The sequence below is a fragment of the Urocitellus parryii genome, chromosome 3 (genome assembly GCF_045843805.1).
Source record: "Urocitellus parryii isolate mUroPar1 chromosome 3, mUroPar1.hap1, whole genome shotgun sequence".
NCBI lineage: Eukaryota > Metazoa > Chordata > Mammalia > Rodentia > Sciuridae > Urocitellus > Urocitellus parryii.
The window spans coordinates 59,868,158-59,884,446 of NC_135533.1; the positions used below are offsets into that span (position 1 = coordinate 59,868,158).

The 16,289-nt window shown below is 34.2% G+C and overlaps 1 protein-coding gene across 2 annotated transcripts in view; it reads right to left on the bottom strand.

The window, feature by feature from the left end:
- Positions 1–16,289, bottom strand: part of Magi2 (membrane associated guanylate kinase, WW and PDZ domain containing 2) — a 1,291,542-nt gene that overhangs the window by 453,253 nt on the left and 822,000 nt on the right. For both annotated transcript variants that reach the window (XM_026384953.2, XM_026384952.2), the window contains exon 4: positions 3,133–3,348. In XM_026384953.2, the coding sequence (XP_026240738.1) occupies positions 3,133–3,348 (216 nt within the window). The remainder of the gene's footprint in view (positions 1–3,132; positions 3,349–16,289) is intronic.

The window sequence follows — 16,289 nt, forward strand, 5'->3', positions numbered from 1 at the left end:
TTGGTCTGAAATTTTCTTTCCTTGTTGTGTATTTGTATGGTTTTGGCATCAGGGTATTATTAGCCTCATAGAATGAGTTTGGAAGGGTTCCCTCCTTTTCTATTTTATGAAATACTTTGAGGAGTATTGGTGTTAATTCTTTTTTAAAAGTCTTGTAGAACTTGGCTGAGAATGCATCTGGTCCTGGGCTTTTCTTGGTTGGTAGGCTTCTGATCGTGTTTTCTATTTCATTAATTGAAATTGATCTCTTTCAATTGTGTATAACCTCCTCATTCAGTTTGGGAAGGTCATATGTCTCTAGAAATTTGCCAATATCTTCAATAGTTTCTATTTTATTGGAGTATAAATTTTCAAGATAGTTTCTAATTATCTTCTGTAATTCAAACATGTCCGTTGTGATATTTCCTTCTTTATCTTGTATTTTAGTAACTTGAATTTTCACTCTTTTTCTCTTGGTTAACATGGCCAGGGGGTTATCTATTTTATTTATTTTTTTCAAAGAACTAACTATTTATTTTGTCAATTTTTTGAATTGTTTCTTTTGTTTCGATTTCATTGATTTCAGCTCTGATTTTAATTATTTCCTGTTTTCTACTGCTTTTAGGATTCATTTGCTCTTCTTTTTCTAAGGCTTTGAGATGTAATGTTAGTTAGGTCATTTATTTGTTGACTTTTTTTTAATGAAGGTGCTCAGTGCAATAAACTTTCCTCTTTGTACTGCTTTCATAGTGTCCCAGAGATTTTTATATGTTGTATCTATATTCTCATTTACTTCTAAGAATTTTTTTATTTCATCCTTGATTACTCCTACTATCCCTTCATCACTTAATCGTGCATTATTTAGTCTCCATTTGTTACATTTTTAATTTTATCTTCCATTTTTTTATTATTGATTTCTAATTTCATTGTGATCTGATAGAATGCAGGGTAGTATCTCTACTTTTTTGAATTTACTAAGAATTGCTTTGTGGTACAAGATATGGTCTATTTTAGAGAAGAATCCATGTGCTGCTGAGAAGAAAGTATATTTGCTCATTGATAGATGAAATATTCTATATGTGTCTGTTAAGTCTAAATTACTGTTTGTATTATTTAGTTCTATAGTTTCCTTATTGAGTTTTGTTTAGAAGATCTGTCCAGTCATGTTAAAGTCACCCAGTATTATTGTGCTGTGGTCTAGACAAGGTTGCCAAAAACATTCACTGGAGAAAAGATAGCTTATTCAACAAATGGTGCTGGCAAAACAATCTGTAAGTAGCAAAATGAAATTAAACCTCTATCTCTCACACTTCGCAAAAGTCAACTCAAAGTGGATCAAAGACTTAGGCACTAGAACAGAGACCCTGAGCCTAATAGAAGAAAAAGTACACCCAAATCTTCACCATGTTGGCCTAGGATCTGATTTCCTTAACAAGACCCTAAAGTTCAAGAAATAAAATCAAGAATCAATAAATGAGGGGTTGGGGTTGTGGCTCAGTGGTAGAGTGCTTGCCTAGCATGTGTGAGGCACTGGGTTCAATTCTCAGCACCACATATAAATAAATAAATGACCATCAACAACTAATAAATATTTTTTAAAAAGAATCAATAAATGATATGGATTCAAATTAAAAAGTTTTTTCTCAGGAAAGAAAATAATAAATAATGTGAGGAGAGAGCCTACAGATTGGAAGAAAATATTCACTACATGTACCTCCCATAAAGCATTAATCTCTAGGATATATAAAGAACTCAAAAAATTTAACACCAAACAAAACAAATAAGCCAATCAATAAATGGGCTAAGGAACTGAACAGATACCTCACAGAAGAAGAAATATAACCAATCAATAAATATATAAAAAAGTGTTCAACATCTCTAGCAATCAAAGAAATGCAAATCAAAACTACTCTAAGATTTCATCTCACTCCAAACAGAATGGCAATCATCAAAAATACAGAGAATAAAAAATGTTGGTGAGGATGTGGGGAAAATGGTGCACTCATATATTGCTGGTGCAACTGAAAATTGGTACAACCACTATGGAAAGCAGTATGGAGATTCCTCAGAAAACTTGGAATGGAGCCACGTTTGACCCAGTTACTCCACTCCTTGGTTTATACTACAGTAGAAAATCAGCATACTACAGTAATGCAGCCACATCAATGTTTATAGCAGCTCAATTCACAATAGCTAAACTCTGGAACCAACCTAGGTGTCCTGAAATAGACGAATGGATAAAGAAAATGTGTTATATATATATTCAATGAAATATTACTCAGCTTTAAAGAAGAATGAAATTATGGAATTTTGCCAGTAAATGAATGGAGTTGAATAATATCATGCTAAGTGAAATAAGCCAATCCCCAAACACCAAAGGCCTAATTGTTTTCTCTAATATGTGGATGCTAATTCACAAGAAAGAGGGGAGTATTAGAGAAGAACAGAGTTACCTTAGATTAGGTAGAGGGAAGTATAGTAGGACAAAACAGACATTATTACTTTATGTATATATGTGACTGCATGACCAATGTGATTCTACAACATGTACACTCAGAAAAATAAGAAATTACATCCCATCTATGTATGATATATCAAAGTGCATAAATGCATTATACTGTCATGTAAAAAAAATCAATGTCACAAAAATAGAAGGAAAGGGACTGGGGTTGAGACTCAGTGTAGAGCACTTGCCTAGCATGTGTGAGGCCCTGGGTTTGATTCTTAGCACCACATATAAATAAATATATAAAATAAAGGTACTGTGTCCATCTACAACTTAAAATTTTTTTAAAAAAATAGAAGGGAAAACAGCAGAGCAGCTGAATGGGATCACCAGAAGGAAAGCCAGGAGGGAAAGGGGATGTACTGGGGAATGAAATGGAGCCAACTCTGTTATGTGGATGTATGAATATGTCACAATGAACTCCACTATTATGGATAATTATAATGCACTAATGGAAGCAATCAAAATAAAATACACATCACATCACAAAAATAAAAAATAAACACATGTCTCAAAAAAATATCATCTTCCCCCTTTAAAGATATTTGCAGTATATTAACACCTGAACACACTCAGATTCAACAATATGTGATACCCACACCTAAAATGAAAAAGTGATGAATTTATGAAGAATATGAATGACCAACCTGGCGTTACTGCGACTCCATTTCCGTTGACCACAGGCCTTTCCTCCTCCTCCTCCTCAGGAGGCTCTATACTTGCTTTCTCCATGTTGCTCACTGACTTATTTCTCTTCCGTTTTCCTTCGGCACTTGGAGTGGCTCCCGGAAGTATCTGGTCTGTTACATTTAATAATAATGGTGCTGGTTCAGCTGGAGGCTTTGGGGTACCGTAGTAATTGTCTGCAAATGATATCCAAACATTTTGGAGTTAAGTTTCTCCATCTGCTTGCATAACTTGTACAAAAATGGAAATCATATTGACAAATTTTGATTCAATCTAATATATATATTCAATCTAATATATATATATATATATATATATATATATATATATATATATATATATACATACATACATAATACACATATGTGGTTTTATGCCCTTTGTTGTTTCTACTGTATTGGGCTTTAATGCATAAAGACAGAGATCTATTTTCATTATCATCTTTGTATTGAAACGAAAAATAGTCTCATGCATTATTCTCAAATGATACAGTTAATTTCAAAATTATTCAAGTGATTTTGATGACAAGACTTGAATATAAACTTTTAACGATAATTAGGTTAAAAGTCCATGTAGCGGCTGGGGTTATGGCTCAGTAGTAGAGCGCTTGCCTAGCATTCCGAGGCACCAGGTTCCAGCTTCAGCACCACATAAAAATAAATATAATATAATATAATAAAGGTATTGTGTCCCTTAAAAAAGGAAAGAATCCACGTGACTTTTTGTTGTTTTTTTTTTTTTTTTTTTTTTTTTAAGTCCCACACTGTTTTAGAGATGTAAAGCACCTTGTGCTTTTCTGCGGCTTCCAAGGAGCTGTGGCTGTTGGCCTTGATATGTTCAGTACCCTGCTCAGAGCTGTAGCTTCATGCCAGGTGTGTGGTTCCCGTGGCTGTTGACAGTCCTGTGGCTCTAATCATTCTCCATATCACCACAGCTTGTTCCCATAGCTCTATTATCTGAGATATGGAATCATTTGTTTTCCCAATCAGTCTGGGAGACTTAAAAGAGAAATTAATTCTTATTTATCTCTGTAATAACAACCTGGCACATAAATAAGCATGGGATTTGCCTGTATATGTTCAAGACAAATTACTTATTTAAAATATTCTAAAATTTTGATTGATAAAGAACAGTGGTATTGTTTGTAAAAATGAATCTCATACTTTTAACATCAACTTCAAGCCCGTGTTGTTCTTTTTGGTTAATTGAGTAATTTATGCACTCATTTGCTCACTCATTAAAATCTTTATTACTACTGACTCTGAACCCAGGTACTCCAGAATGTGTTTGTGGGAAAACAAGGAGTATAAAAAAATCTTTTTTTTTCCCAAGATATTCAACAGTCTGGTGTAGAAAATCAAATTTGACGTCATACAGATAAGCATTAAAACAGCAAATGTATTAAACACTGCATCAAGGAGATATAGAGGAAGACGGAACACACCTCGATTTCTGGAGAGGTCATTGATGATATCTGGGAAAGCAGAGTGCCTTGAAAGAAACAACCCTGAACTGGAAGATGTAGGATCTAGGCTTTTCTACAGAACTAAACTTCAAGTAGTTTACTTAACCTCAGTAGGGCTCAGATTCTCTATCTATAAAAGGGGAATAGCAATAACTGTTAAAGTCACTTGTGTTCTGGATTGTAAACAACCAAAACATATTCCACTTAGGTTACACACGAGTGATGTGCTGAGAAGATAGGCGATGGCTGTTAGTCTCAGGAGACGGAGGCAGAGCCCATTTTATTTTCCATAAATTTCATCTGTGGGATCTCCTCACGGGGAAAGGGCTTTGGGATGCTGGGCAGGCAGAAATAACAACATTCCACTCCACTTGCCTTCCTCACTTGGTTGTCATCAAGATGAAGTCAGAATGCATGAGGAAGAGCTTGTAAACTGTAAAAGTGCAATGTTTTTAATGGCAGTGTGACCTCATGCTGGCATAAAGTGAGCAAATATCCTGAAGAATTGCCATGCTACCAGTGTTCTTGCTCATTTTTTTAGTTATTCACAGTTGTAAGAGTAATGTAGGGAAAGATTTTTACTTTGTAAAGTGGTTCTTATAAATGCATGTGGTAGTGGGGTTTTTTTTGCTCCATTATAGTCTCTGCAAAGTAGACAGTGTACATTTTGCTAAAACTTACTTTTTATTTTGATTTGGAGAATTTCACATGCATCAAATCCTTATACGTAACGGTCAAATTCTGAGCCAAACAGAAATCACTAGGTGCTCCAAGAAGTTAATGAACTATTATATGTCAGCATTCCTAAGGGCTAGCAAAATTCTCAGTACACTGCTCTGCTTTCTGTGGAATCTTAATATATACTTATCTAATAAACATAATGTAAAAACTAGTAAATAACCCTCATACATCTCAATAAATGATATAATTTTAATAGTATTCTGAAACTTTAATGCCTTTAAATATACATATTTCTAAAAAAAACAGATCACATTTCAGTGTTTCTTAATTCATTTATGTTTTAAGTTTTAAATTTCCCTGAAGGAACTGGCGTGATGGTGCATATCTGTAATCCCAGTGACTGGAAAGGCTGAGGCAGGTGAACTGTAAGTTTGACGCCAGCCTCAACAATTTAGTGAGACCCTGTCTCAAAAATGAAAGAAAGCCATCTCTTATCTCTCCAGCACATCACTCTTGTGTTTAACTTAAGTGGATTATTTTTGGTTGTTTAAAGCTCAGAACACAAGTGACTTTAACAGTTATTGCTATTCCCCTTTTATAGATAATCCAAGCTCTACTGAGGTTAAGAAAACTGCTTGAAGTTTAGTTCTGTAGAAAAAAATCAGATCCCACGTCTTCCACCACAATTTACTGAGCTGCAGATGTGGCTCAGTGGCAAAGTGCCCCTGGGCTCAATCAACAGTACCAAAAAAAAAAAAAATTCCCAAAAGTAAATAATTTTTTTAAATTAGAAGTAAATGTATACCATGGACTAAGCTAAATATTAAATAACAGGTCCTGATGAATTTTATTAAGTAATTATACTTATTAGTATCATGTGCCAATTTATATAGTAATAGTCTTTTTCCACAACTCTATTCATGAAACTAACAGATTAATTTTTTGTATGTAAAATTGTATGAATTGTATGAATCATTAGGTAAGACATTAGATTATCTTCATTAGCAAAAATAGTAGTTTAAAAGTGGTACAGAAACAATCCAGTTACTACAGAGAGAAATACATTTCATGGGGAATAATCTATTATACCAAAGCAAGATTTTTATCCTATTGCATAAGGAACACTCAGAGGAACAGCAAAAGAATCAGCCAAGCCAACAAGTATGTAAGCCAGTGAAATTACTCTTGAAGTGTATATAGCTTCATATACAAGAATAAAAAGTGCCTTTAAAAAATCATATTAGCATGTTTTCAAATATCAAACTGTTTTAAAATATAATTTGAAAATATTGTCCCACTAAGAATAAAGTGATCCTATGCATAGTGTCAGGATTTAGTGAATGTAGAAGTCTCAAAAAACAAGCAAACCACACCCACCCCCAACAAAATAATGTGATGGTGAACAGCATTGATCTTGATGAAAAAATCCTGAGTTTGAATTCCCTCATCTAATCTTTGTGTCCCTTAATCTCGCTTCCTCTTAATATCCTTAAATTGATTTTGCTAAATAAAACAGGAGTGCAGCTATAAAATGACAACAGTAACAAAAGCAACAATAAATGGGCAAGGTAGTACAAGCCTGCAGTGCCAGCACTCAGGAGGCTGAGGAGGGAGGATCACACGAGTCCAGGAGTTCAAGACCAGCTTGGACAACATAGTGAGACCCCACCTTGTAAATAATAATAATATTTTTAAAAAGTGACAATAACTATTATTAATATTATTCCCAGAACTACAATTTACTGAGCTGGATGCTGTAATGGGCATTTTACATATGCACTCTTGTACCAAATGTGAATTAGCATTCCTCTTACACCAGAGTGTTGCTATAAAGGTTAATGACAATGAGAGGATAAATGGTATGAGTGGATCACAGCAGATGCTTAAGATATGGTGACTACTTTTGCCATTTATTCATCACCAGAGAGTATGAAGTCATTCTGCCTCTGCAGTTAAGAAGATATGGACCCTGCGAAATTAAACTTTCTCAATACTATACATGAAGCAAGTGGAAAGTCTAGACCTGTTTAAGAGGGGGGAGTAGGGGAGTGTGACAACATGCATCTTGCCCAGAACTCATGCTAAAGGACTTCATTCCAAGCCCCAATCAACGAGCACAAGTGTATCAGTTTCTAAAGGGAAAGGCAATCTTGCTGCCAAATCATACTACAGGAACATTTCGGGTGATTTTTGTCTCTTCCCTCTTCCAAGAATAAGCAATGTACACACTTTGGGGAGGAAGTAGGAAGAAATAAGTTTTTCTGAACCTTCACTGAATATGTTTGTAAAGAATGACCTATATATACATCAGCAGTTTCATTCGACTTTAAAATCAAATTCTACTAACTTACTATGACCTTAAAATGATACATAAAATTATCTACTTATTTCTGTCATATTGGGATAATCTGTGAACTTACACAGCCTTATTTTTCATCAATGACTGGAAAATTAAAGTGACAATTATTTGAGGAGTCCAATTTATTCTTCAGCTAAGCACTTATGCATGAATACTTTTTTCATAAAGATGTGGCTATAAGAAAGTATAACAGGTTGAATGCACTTATTTCTAATATTATAAAAATGGAAAAGCTCTTATAAATTTGAGTAAAAAGAATAGTCCATAAAATGTCAATAATTTATTTTATAAAAATAAAAACATTTAATAAGTGCCCATTTACACTGGACAGTGACCTACTCATTCATTGCAAAGGGAGAGGAACTAAAATCGATGACACCGTTATGAACTCAACCCATCTAAAGCTGCCCTTGGAAAATCTAATCCCTTGCTCTCTTTTAGGAAGATCTATTCCAGCCCATCAGAAGGAGATGAGAGAAACACTCTAATAACTTCTTCACATACTGTACTAGAAGACCATCAAGGAAAGAAGAAGAAAACCTAATTTCCTTCTTCCTTACTGCATTGCTTCCCACGCCTGGAAAAATAAACAAACTGGGTGTGGCAATGCATGCCTGTAATTCCAGTGGCTCAGGAGGCAGAGGCAGGAGGATCACAAATTTGAAGTCAGTGTCAGCAATTTAGTGAAAAATTACTTATAACCTTTTCAATGCAGCTAAAATTACTTTCAACCTTTTAAATGTAGGTCTCAAAATAAAAAATATGTATGAAAAAAAAGGGCTGGGGATGTGGGTCAGTAGTTAAGTGCCCCAGGGTTCAATCTCTAGCACCCCCCCTAAAAAAACCAACAAAACAAAATAAAACAAAGAAACAAACAAAAAATTACCACAGAAGTCTTAGTATGAGAGAATTTTTAAACCATGTTTTTGTCTTCCAAAGGGTCTACACACATTGATTTTAACCATGAGGCTCGGGGTGAAAAAGGAATAGGAAACCACCTAAATGAATTTTAAACTGTCCCTTCTTTGGATCCTCAGGTTTTGTTGAATAGTAACAGGTAGCAAAAGAGTTTTTCCTGGGATGTATCATATTCTTTAGACTTTTAAATTCTGATATTATGACAAAGAATAGGAAAGACATTACAAATTAACTTTAGGAATGAGGAAAAAAATGAATTTATTTAAAACCTGTCCCATAGCCATTAAAAATAAAAATATTACTAGGGAACTGATCACTTTGAATTGTGTTCACTAGAAGAAAGATGAACACCTGCAGGAATGGCAGGGGCTTGCACAAAACACACCCATCCCAGAATCTGCAGAGAGCTTTAAGGACAGATCCTCATGTGGGAATGATGTGTACCAAAATTTAAGTGACTCAGAATCTGACCATAAATGAAGCAAATAGTTTGACACTTGGCCTTCTTAATGGCACCTGTACAATTTGACTCTGACATTAAATGGAGAAGGCAGTTTCCCATCCAATCATAACCAATTTTATTAGAAAACCTGCCAGATCATAAGTAAACAATCATTTGAATCCACAACCAGATATTTAGATTTATAGTAGCAGAAATGGATATAAAACGAGAGGATCCAAACTAAATTCATACTCAAGGACATGTTTAACATTTAAACAAGAGGTAGTAATAGTTGAAACCAGCACCAAACTTCATTCTTACTCATGTCAGACGTGGCAAGAATTAGTCAGATGGCTACATTTAGTAAACTAGAAATTTTATAAGTACTAGAGTAAATATAACCCAGCAAATATTATATTTTTCTAAAATTGCATTCCCTCACAGAAAATCAGATACAAATTCTTGCTTTAGAATGCTTTTGTCAACTGATTTTTGAAGTTATTTTAGTAAGCAATTCTGAGGCTTAAATTTGGGTCTGGAAAAAAAAAAACCCAACATGTCATTTCCTCATCATGTCATATATAGTTAGTAGCTTAAAACCAAGATGTAGAAACTCCCTAACCTCAAAAGATAAGATCTTTTTCTCTTATGGTAAAAAGCATTAATCTTGCATGAACCAGAAATAGGGAAAACACCAAAATAATATTTTGTGGAGGATATTTATATCAAACAATATACAACTGGATCTTTAAAAATTCTTAACTGTAACTTTCAAAATGTGCACAATTGTACAAAAGTGTAAATATTTCTATTTTCTTATACATGAAATTGAATTATTCTGTAAGAAACTCAACCTAAGAATTTTAAATTACGTTAATGCTGATTTTACAATAGTTTGTCCCCAAGAACATAATTCTAAATTTTACTGTCTCACTTTACACATCCATACTCAACAGAAAGTCATGCAGACAGTTCAATTTGACTAGCAGTTTTGAAGCTCAGTGGTCCTTTAGACAGAACATCCCCTTAGACATGTTAGCTAATGTGCACAGGCACAGGACAATCATTGCTAAATCTAATAGTCCATGGGCTGGCTAAATAAGGTGGTTCATTCATTTAAAGGAAATCAGACACTCTGCCCTGCAGTGACTACTCTTCAGGCATTATCAGAAGAGTTCAGAACAGTTCCCATTTCCACCAAATAACATACATAAGGAAATTATGCAAGGAAATCCTCAAGAGAACAGAAAGAAGTCACATTTGATTTTTTAATGTCAAATATACATCTGCTTTTAAAATAAAGCATTTTAACATTTATAATTATAATAACATAAGAAATTTAAAAACCCAATTTAAAGTATATCACATTTATCAAAAGCACATCACATTTAAATAATATTGAATTCTTTTTTAAATAATATTAAATTCTTTAGAGGAGCATTGCCTACAAAAAATAATGTGAGCACAGATATGAGCCACATATGTAATTCAAAATTTTCTAATTACCTACATTGAAAAAGTTGAAAGTAATTTTAATAATATTTTGCTTTGCCCAACACATACATTTATGGTTTTAGGTGACATTATGCCATTGATATTTCTCTTGTTGGATTGCTTTGCTACACTGAATATTATATGTGAAATAATAAGCATCTAACAGATGTCCACTTCTTAGTGACACTTTTTCACCTGCTTCCTGATCATACATTTTGTCACTTTATCTAAACTTGAAAAATTTAACTTTATTATCAAGATCTAGGTTAGAAGGTTAAATATAAATGAATGTTTCAAGTAAAAAAATGTAAGTATGGACTTGTGTGAGGAGTATTGGGACTTTATAATTAGTCATAACTCAGAAGTAGAGGAATTGCTGACTTGTGGCAATAGAATAAAAGCAGAAATTCATATTCTTATTTTTCTCCTTTATGGATCACCTCAGTATCACATTCTCAAGTTAGACTCCATAGTGTACAATACCCAGTGCTCCACACCCTCCTCTCACTAGTCTATTTTCCCATCTCACACTTATAACAATTTCAGTTTTCTTCTTCTTCCATACATTACATGTGTACCATTTTCAATTTCCTTTGGGTATTGCTAAGTTAGTGAGCTACCATCAATAAGCTATTTTGAACTATGATATAAATGACTATATAAATGGCTTAGTAGATCTTACATAATGTTTGTATTTTAACAGGATTGCAGATAGTAATCCAAAATGTTAATCATAGAATATGGAAAGCAACTAGTCAACTAGTGGGGGGATATATTTTTCAAAAGAGTCTATAGTGCTCCTCAAATCACAGTACAGGTGTCATCCTGCCTAGTCAGGGTACCTAGTAGGGTGGATAGAAGACTCTAGTCTCTCAGGGAACCCATGCAAAATGTCCATGTACATATTTTTGGAAACCAGTATTCAGAAAAAAATAACTTATAATTCCAGTTAGTAACAAATTGATAAGTCTGGCTTTTTCAGTGGACTTATATTTGTTACTAACATAATTAATAATTGTTTAAGATTTTTAAGTGTCTAGTGAGCAGATGATTAAAAGAAAGTCTCTTCATGGATGAGTAAATAAGAAAGTAGAAGTGAAATTTCAATGACTTTATAATCACAAAGCTTAGCAGATTCTTATGATAGTCATCTTAATTAAATTTACTTCTTCAAAAATTGATAAAGGAAACTGAACCTTTCAAGGACAATATTATGTTTCTCAAACAACATTTATGGCTTGTCATAAAACTTCATTCTCCCAATGGAATTATTAACTATGATACTAAGAAAAATTACTGCAATATTAGGAGACCTCTAAAACTTTCTTTTGTCACTGCTATGCAAGTAGTGTACCCAGGGAAATTTTTGATTAATCTTAATTTGATTGTTGGTTAAAGACTAAAGAAATTTGCCAAATATCAAATCTCTAATCCTTAGTTGCTAATAAAGTTCTGGGAAAAAATAATAAAAAGAACATTATTTCTACTTGGAGAATTTGTTTGCTAGATTTTTCCCAAGCCTGGTACTCTGTGCAGAGAGGATTTAGAGTCCTATTGCAGAGGTTACTACTAATCTCCCCAAAGACTTTGGATTACATATTAAATTCCTGTGAACCTTGTTTTCCTCATTTATGAAATTATATATAGGATCATATATCTAAATTATTTCTTATCCCAAAATTATATAATGAAATTTTTTTTTAAATGTGATGGCACCAGGAATGATGACACATATCTGTAATCCCTGCTACTGGGGAATCTGAGGCAGGAGAATCATGAATTTGAGGCCAGCTTGGACAACTTTAGCAATTCGAGTAAAGTAAAGTGACTGGGGATATTACTCAGAAGAAGAGTGTTCCTGAATTCAATCCCCAGAACCAATAAATAAATTAATTTTTAAAAAGGTAATTGCAACAGGTTATAATTCTTTGTCATCATATTATAAAGTTCTGGATTGGCAATAAATAGAGAGTAATTGTAAATTGAAGGCAGTAATTTCAATTACTTGAAAAGCTGGACTCATTTTCTTTCTTGATATAAACATGAAGAACAGTCATTTTTCTGTTTGTTTCTGCTATTTGCATGTACTCTTCTAGAAAAGTGGTTGTAGTTTCAGACTTTTTCTATTTTTTTCCAAGTCTTTATCTCCATCTCTGTTGATGAATTAGTTCTAAGTATGTCTCCCATAGGGTGTAAACTATGATTACTTTGTGGAAGGCTGTATATGAGACATTCCAACTTTATATTTTAGTCTATGTGGCACTTTAAAATTTCCTCCTTTTTATTTTAGAGGCAATGTTTTCACTGTGATTATCTTGTGATCTGTGAGACATTTAGAAACATAAGTCCTACATGGTTAAAGTATGGCTATAGTTAGTAACAATTTAGATGTAAGTAGTACTAATCCATAAGCCAGAAAAACACCAATCAACCCAGAAAGCTGAATAAGACAAGGGTTTTGGATTTCTAAACAAAGGATCTGTCTGCATGAAGCTAGCAAGTCTCAAATAATCCAGATTCCCACCCTGAATCCCCTTTACTCATTACCTGTGAAATTCAACCTCATGATAAATTCTGTCAGAACTAGTGGTACTTTATACCTTAGGCTCTAGAAAATAACCATTAGTTCTTCAATCATATTTTATTGCAGAGGGCTCCCCTGTTCCTCAGATTTTCACACTGTAGCTTTGCCTTTTTTATGACATCCTCTCATTCTGTAATAAGTTATGAAACTCAGGAATAAAAATTTATTATAGAAAATTTATTGAATTGATGAGAGAAGAGAACTAAAGGAATAAATATGTGCATGAAAAAAAATAATGAAACGAAATTAAAAATGAAGGAGAGGAGAGGAGGAGGGTGCTCTGTTTCCAGTGTGGTCTGTGTATTTTCTGCTTCTAATTCTGGGGACCTGGTGGAGTCAGGGAAGGAACAGCTTCCCCAGACTCAAGTGTCTAAACTAAGCTTAGAAAAGTAAGTGAAGTGAAGAAAGATTAGGCCTAGCGGATGCAGGAGGGAAGAACATTCCAGGCTGAGGGAGCAAATCTGCAAATCCTTGAATCTGGAGCCCTAACCCTTGGAAGAAATAGAAGAAGAATATGTGGCTGGAGCCAGAACATGGGGGAAGCATTTAAGCTTGAGATCATACGGTGCCTACTAGACTTTGCTGAAAATATGGATCAGTTTCCCTCAGAAAACAAAACAAAACAACAACAATGAAAAACCACTGCAGGTTTTTAAAAGCATGCAAATTTGTTTTTTAAAATAGCTTGCCAGAATGTAGAATGGATTGGAGGCAACAAGAGGGAAAGTCCCGAGGCCAATGAGAGGTCTACTGCAGTGGGGTGGCTTGGGCTAGTGAGAGGTGATGGTTACAGGGTTTACAAGGGTACTCTGATACCAAGGGAAGAAAACAAAAATACGGAATATTGTTTAGTTAGAAACAAGATTAGCTGCTTGCACGTGAAGAATGGTAAGCTTTTTCATGATGACCTCCTCTTTCTCTTGGGAATAGATCATTCTCCTAAATTTTCTCCTAATACTCATGATTTTTTTTTTAATAAAAGATGCTGTGATTTAGTATGCCCAGGTTAAAGGATGGTCATCCCCCCACTCAGAAACATTAGATATTCCTATCAATCTTAATTTCCACAAGAATACTCTTGAGAAAAGTTCTTCACAAGCATTCAGGCACCAATTGATGGCTCTATGACAGTTTATTTATATTTCTTCTTACAGCCCTTTCATTTTATTGGAAGTATTTGTTTAATGTCTGAATAGCTCTAACTTTTAGCTCCTCAAAAGGAGTCACTTATCATTTAGGTCTGTTTCCCAGCCTCTAGAACAACATTGGCACATGGTCAGTGCCATTCTTATCTCCTAGCTGTACAAAAATAGTGGAGTGGATTTGGTCCACAAACTACAGGTTATCAACCTATGTAGTAACCAATTGCCTCTCAAAATTTTGCAGTCACAGCTGTCCTTTCATTAGCTGAGCACTTAAAATCTTCCCAGCAAATAACCAATTTAGATAAACCTATTGTCTTCAAGGAACTGAATTCAGAAGAGAAACACATTAAAATTAATCAGGTGAATGAGTAAGATAAATAAAGGACATAACTAGTGCAATATAAGAGAATAAAAAGAGAGAAGTACTTTACACAGTGTGGGTTAGAAAGGTCTATCTGAGGAGATGCTATTTAAACTAAGATGAAAAAGATGAAAATGTACTCACTGTATGAAAAGCCAGAAAAACATTACAGCCCAAAGAATAGAAAGCATGATGATGTCCCTGGGAAATGAAAAGGTTGGTGTATACAAGGACTGATGAAAGTCAACATGACTGAAACATTGTGAGTAAGGAAGAGAGGGTAGGATCTGACCCTGGAAAGACAGGAAGCAGATCGGGCAGTCTTGTCAGCCAAGCAAAGGAATTTGGATGACTTATTAGATAGGGGAGTAACATTATTTTATTGAAGGTTTTTAAATGTTATTTATTCATGTTGCTCTGTGGAAAATAGGTTGGAGGGGTTTAAGAGAGCAGGAAGATGGTTTGGAGAATGGATAAGAAGTGTGCCTGGGTGCGTATGTGAGATAGAGAGACAGAGATAGAGACAGAGATAGAGACAGAGACAGAGAGATGTGAGTCAATCCTAAGCATATATCTGATATTATTAAAACTGAAGACATAGAAAAAAGCAAAAACAATACAAGGGGGAGAAATAATACAAGGGGGAGAAATGAATTACAGTAGAGGGTGTAGAGAGAGAAGAGGGGAGGGGAGGGGAGGGGAAGGGGGATAGTAGAGGATAGGAAAGGCAGCAGAATATAACAGACATGAGTATGTCAATATGTAAATCAATGGAAGTGTAACTGATGAGATTCTGCAATCTGTATACGGGGTAAAAATGGGAGTTCATAACCCATTTGAACCAAAGTGTGAAATATGACATATCAAGAACTATGTAATGTTTTGAACAACCAATAAAAAAAGAAAAAAATAAATAAAAAAGAAAAAAAAGAAAAAGCAAAAACCTTGGGAAAACAAAATAATTTCCCAAGACCAAATTGATAATCCCATGAACAAATTTTAACAAAACATTCAACTAGAGAACATGAAAAGTCTTCTCCAGTTTGAAAAAAAAAATGAGATGTGATCTAGATGTAAAACAACATCTTCAGGAAGAGGAAAAGAAGCATCATTATTCAAAGTGATCTAGCAGCTAAATAAGAGTGTTCTTTACCTAAACATGGAGAGGAAAAGGAACTTTGAGCAGGCATGAATAAGGTTTGATGGTTTACTTCATCACAGCAAACAACTAACTAGTCAACCCAGCTTAGTAATGGCACCATGAGAGGAATCTATTACATACCATGACACTATTAGCAGATCTGTTTAAATTGAAATGACAATGAAAATTGGCACCCAAGTTACAACCACTACTCAACGTGGTAGGCTGGAATGTATTAAACATCATTTTCTAAAAAGGTATACTGTTAACATTGGGGACATAAACGCTAATTAGAGTAATGACTTCATTCAGCAATTTCCTTTTATGAGGCCATTTGGATCATGTTCTCTCCTCCCTATAAAAGGGCAAATCTTTATTAATTTAGATGATTACCTCACAGGGAATGAATGGTAAATGAAAACATCAGGTCTGACCCACTGTTTCTTTCCCATTACTTCAGGTCACTATTACAGTGATGTAAAGACAAGAACAGTTAAAAGTTTCTTCCACACTGTTTCCCATGTCTC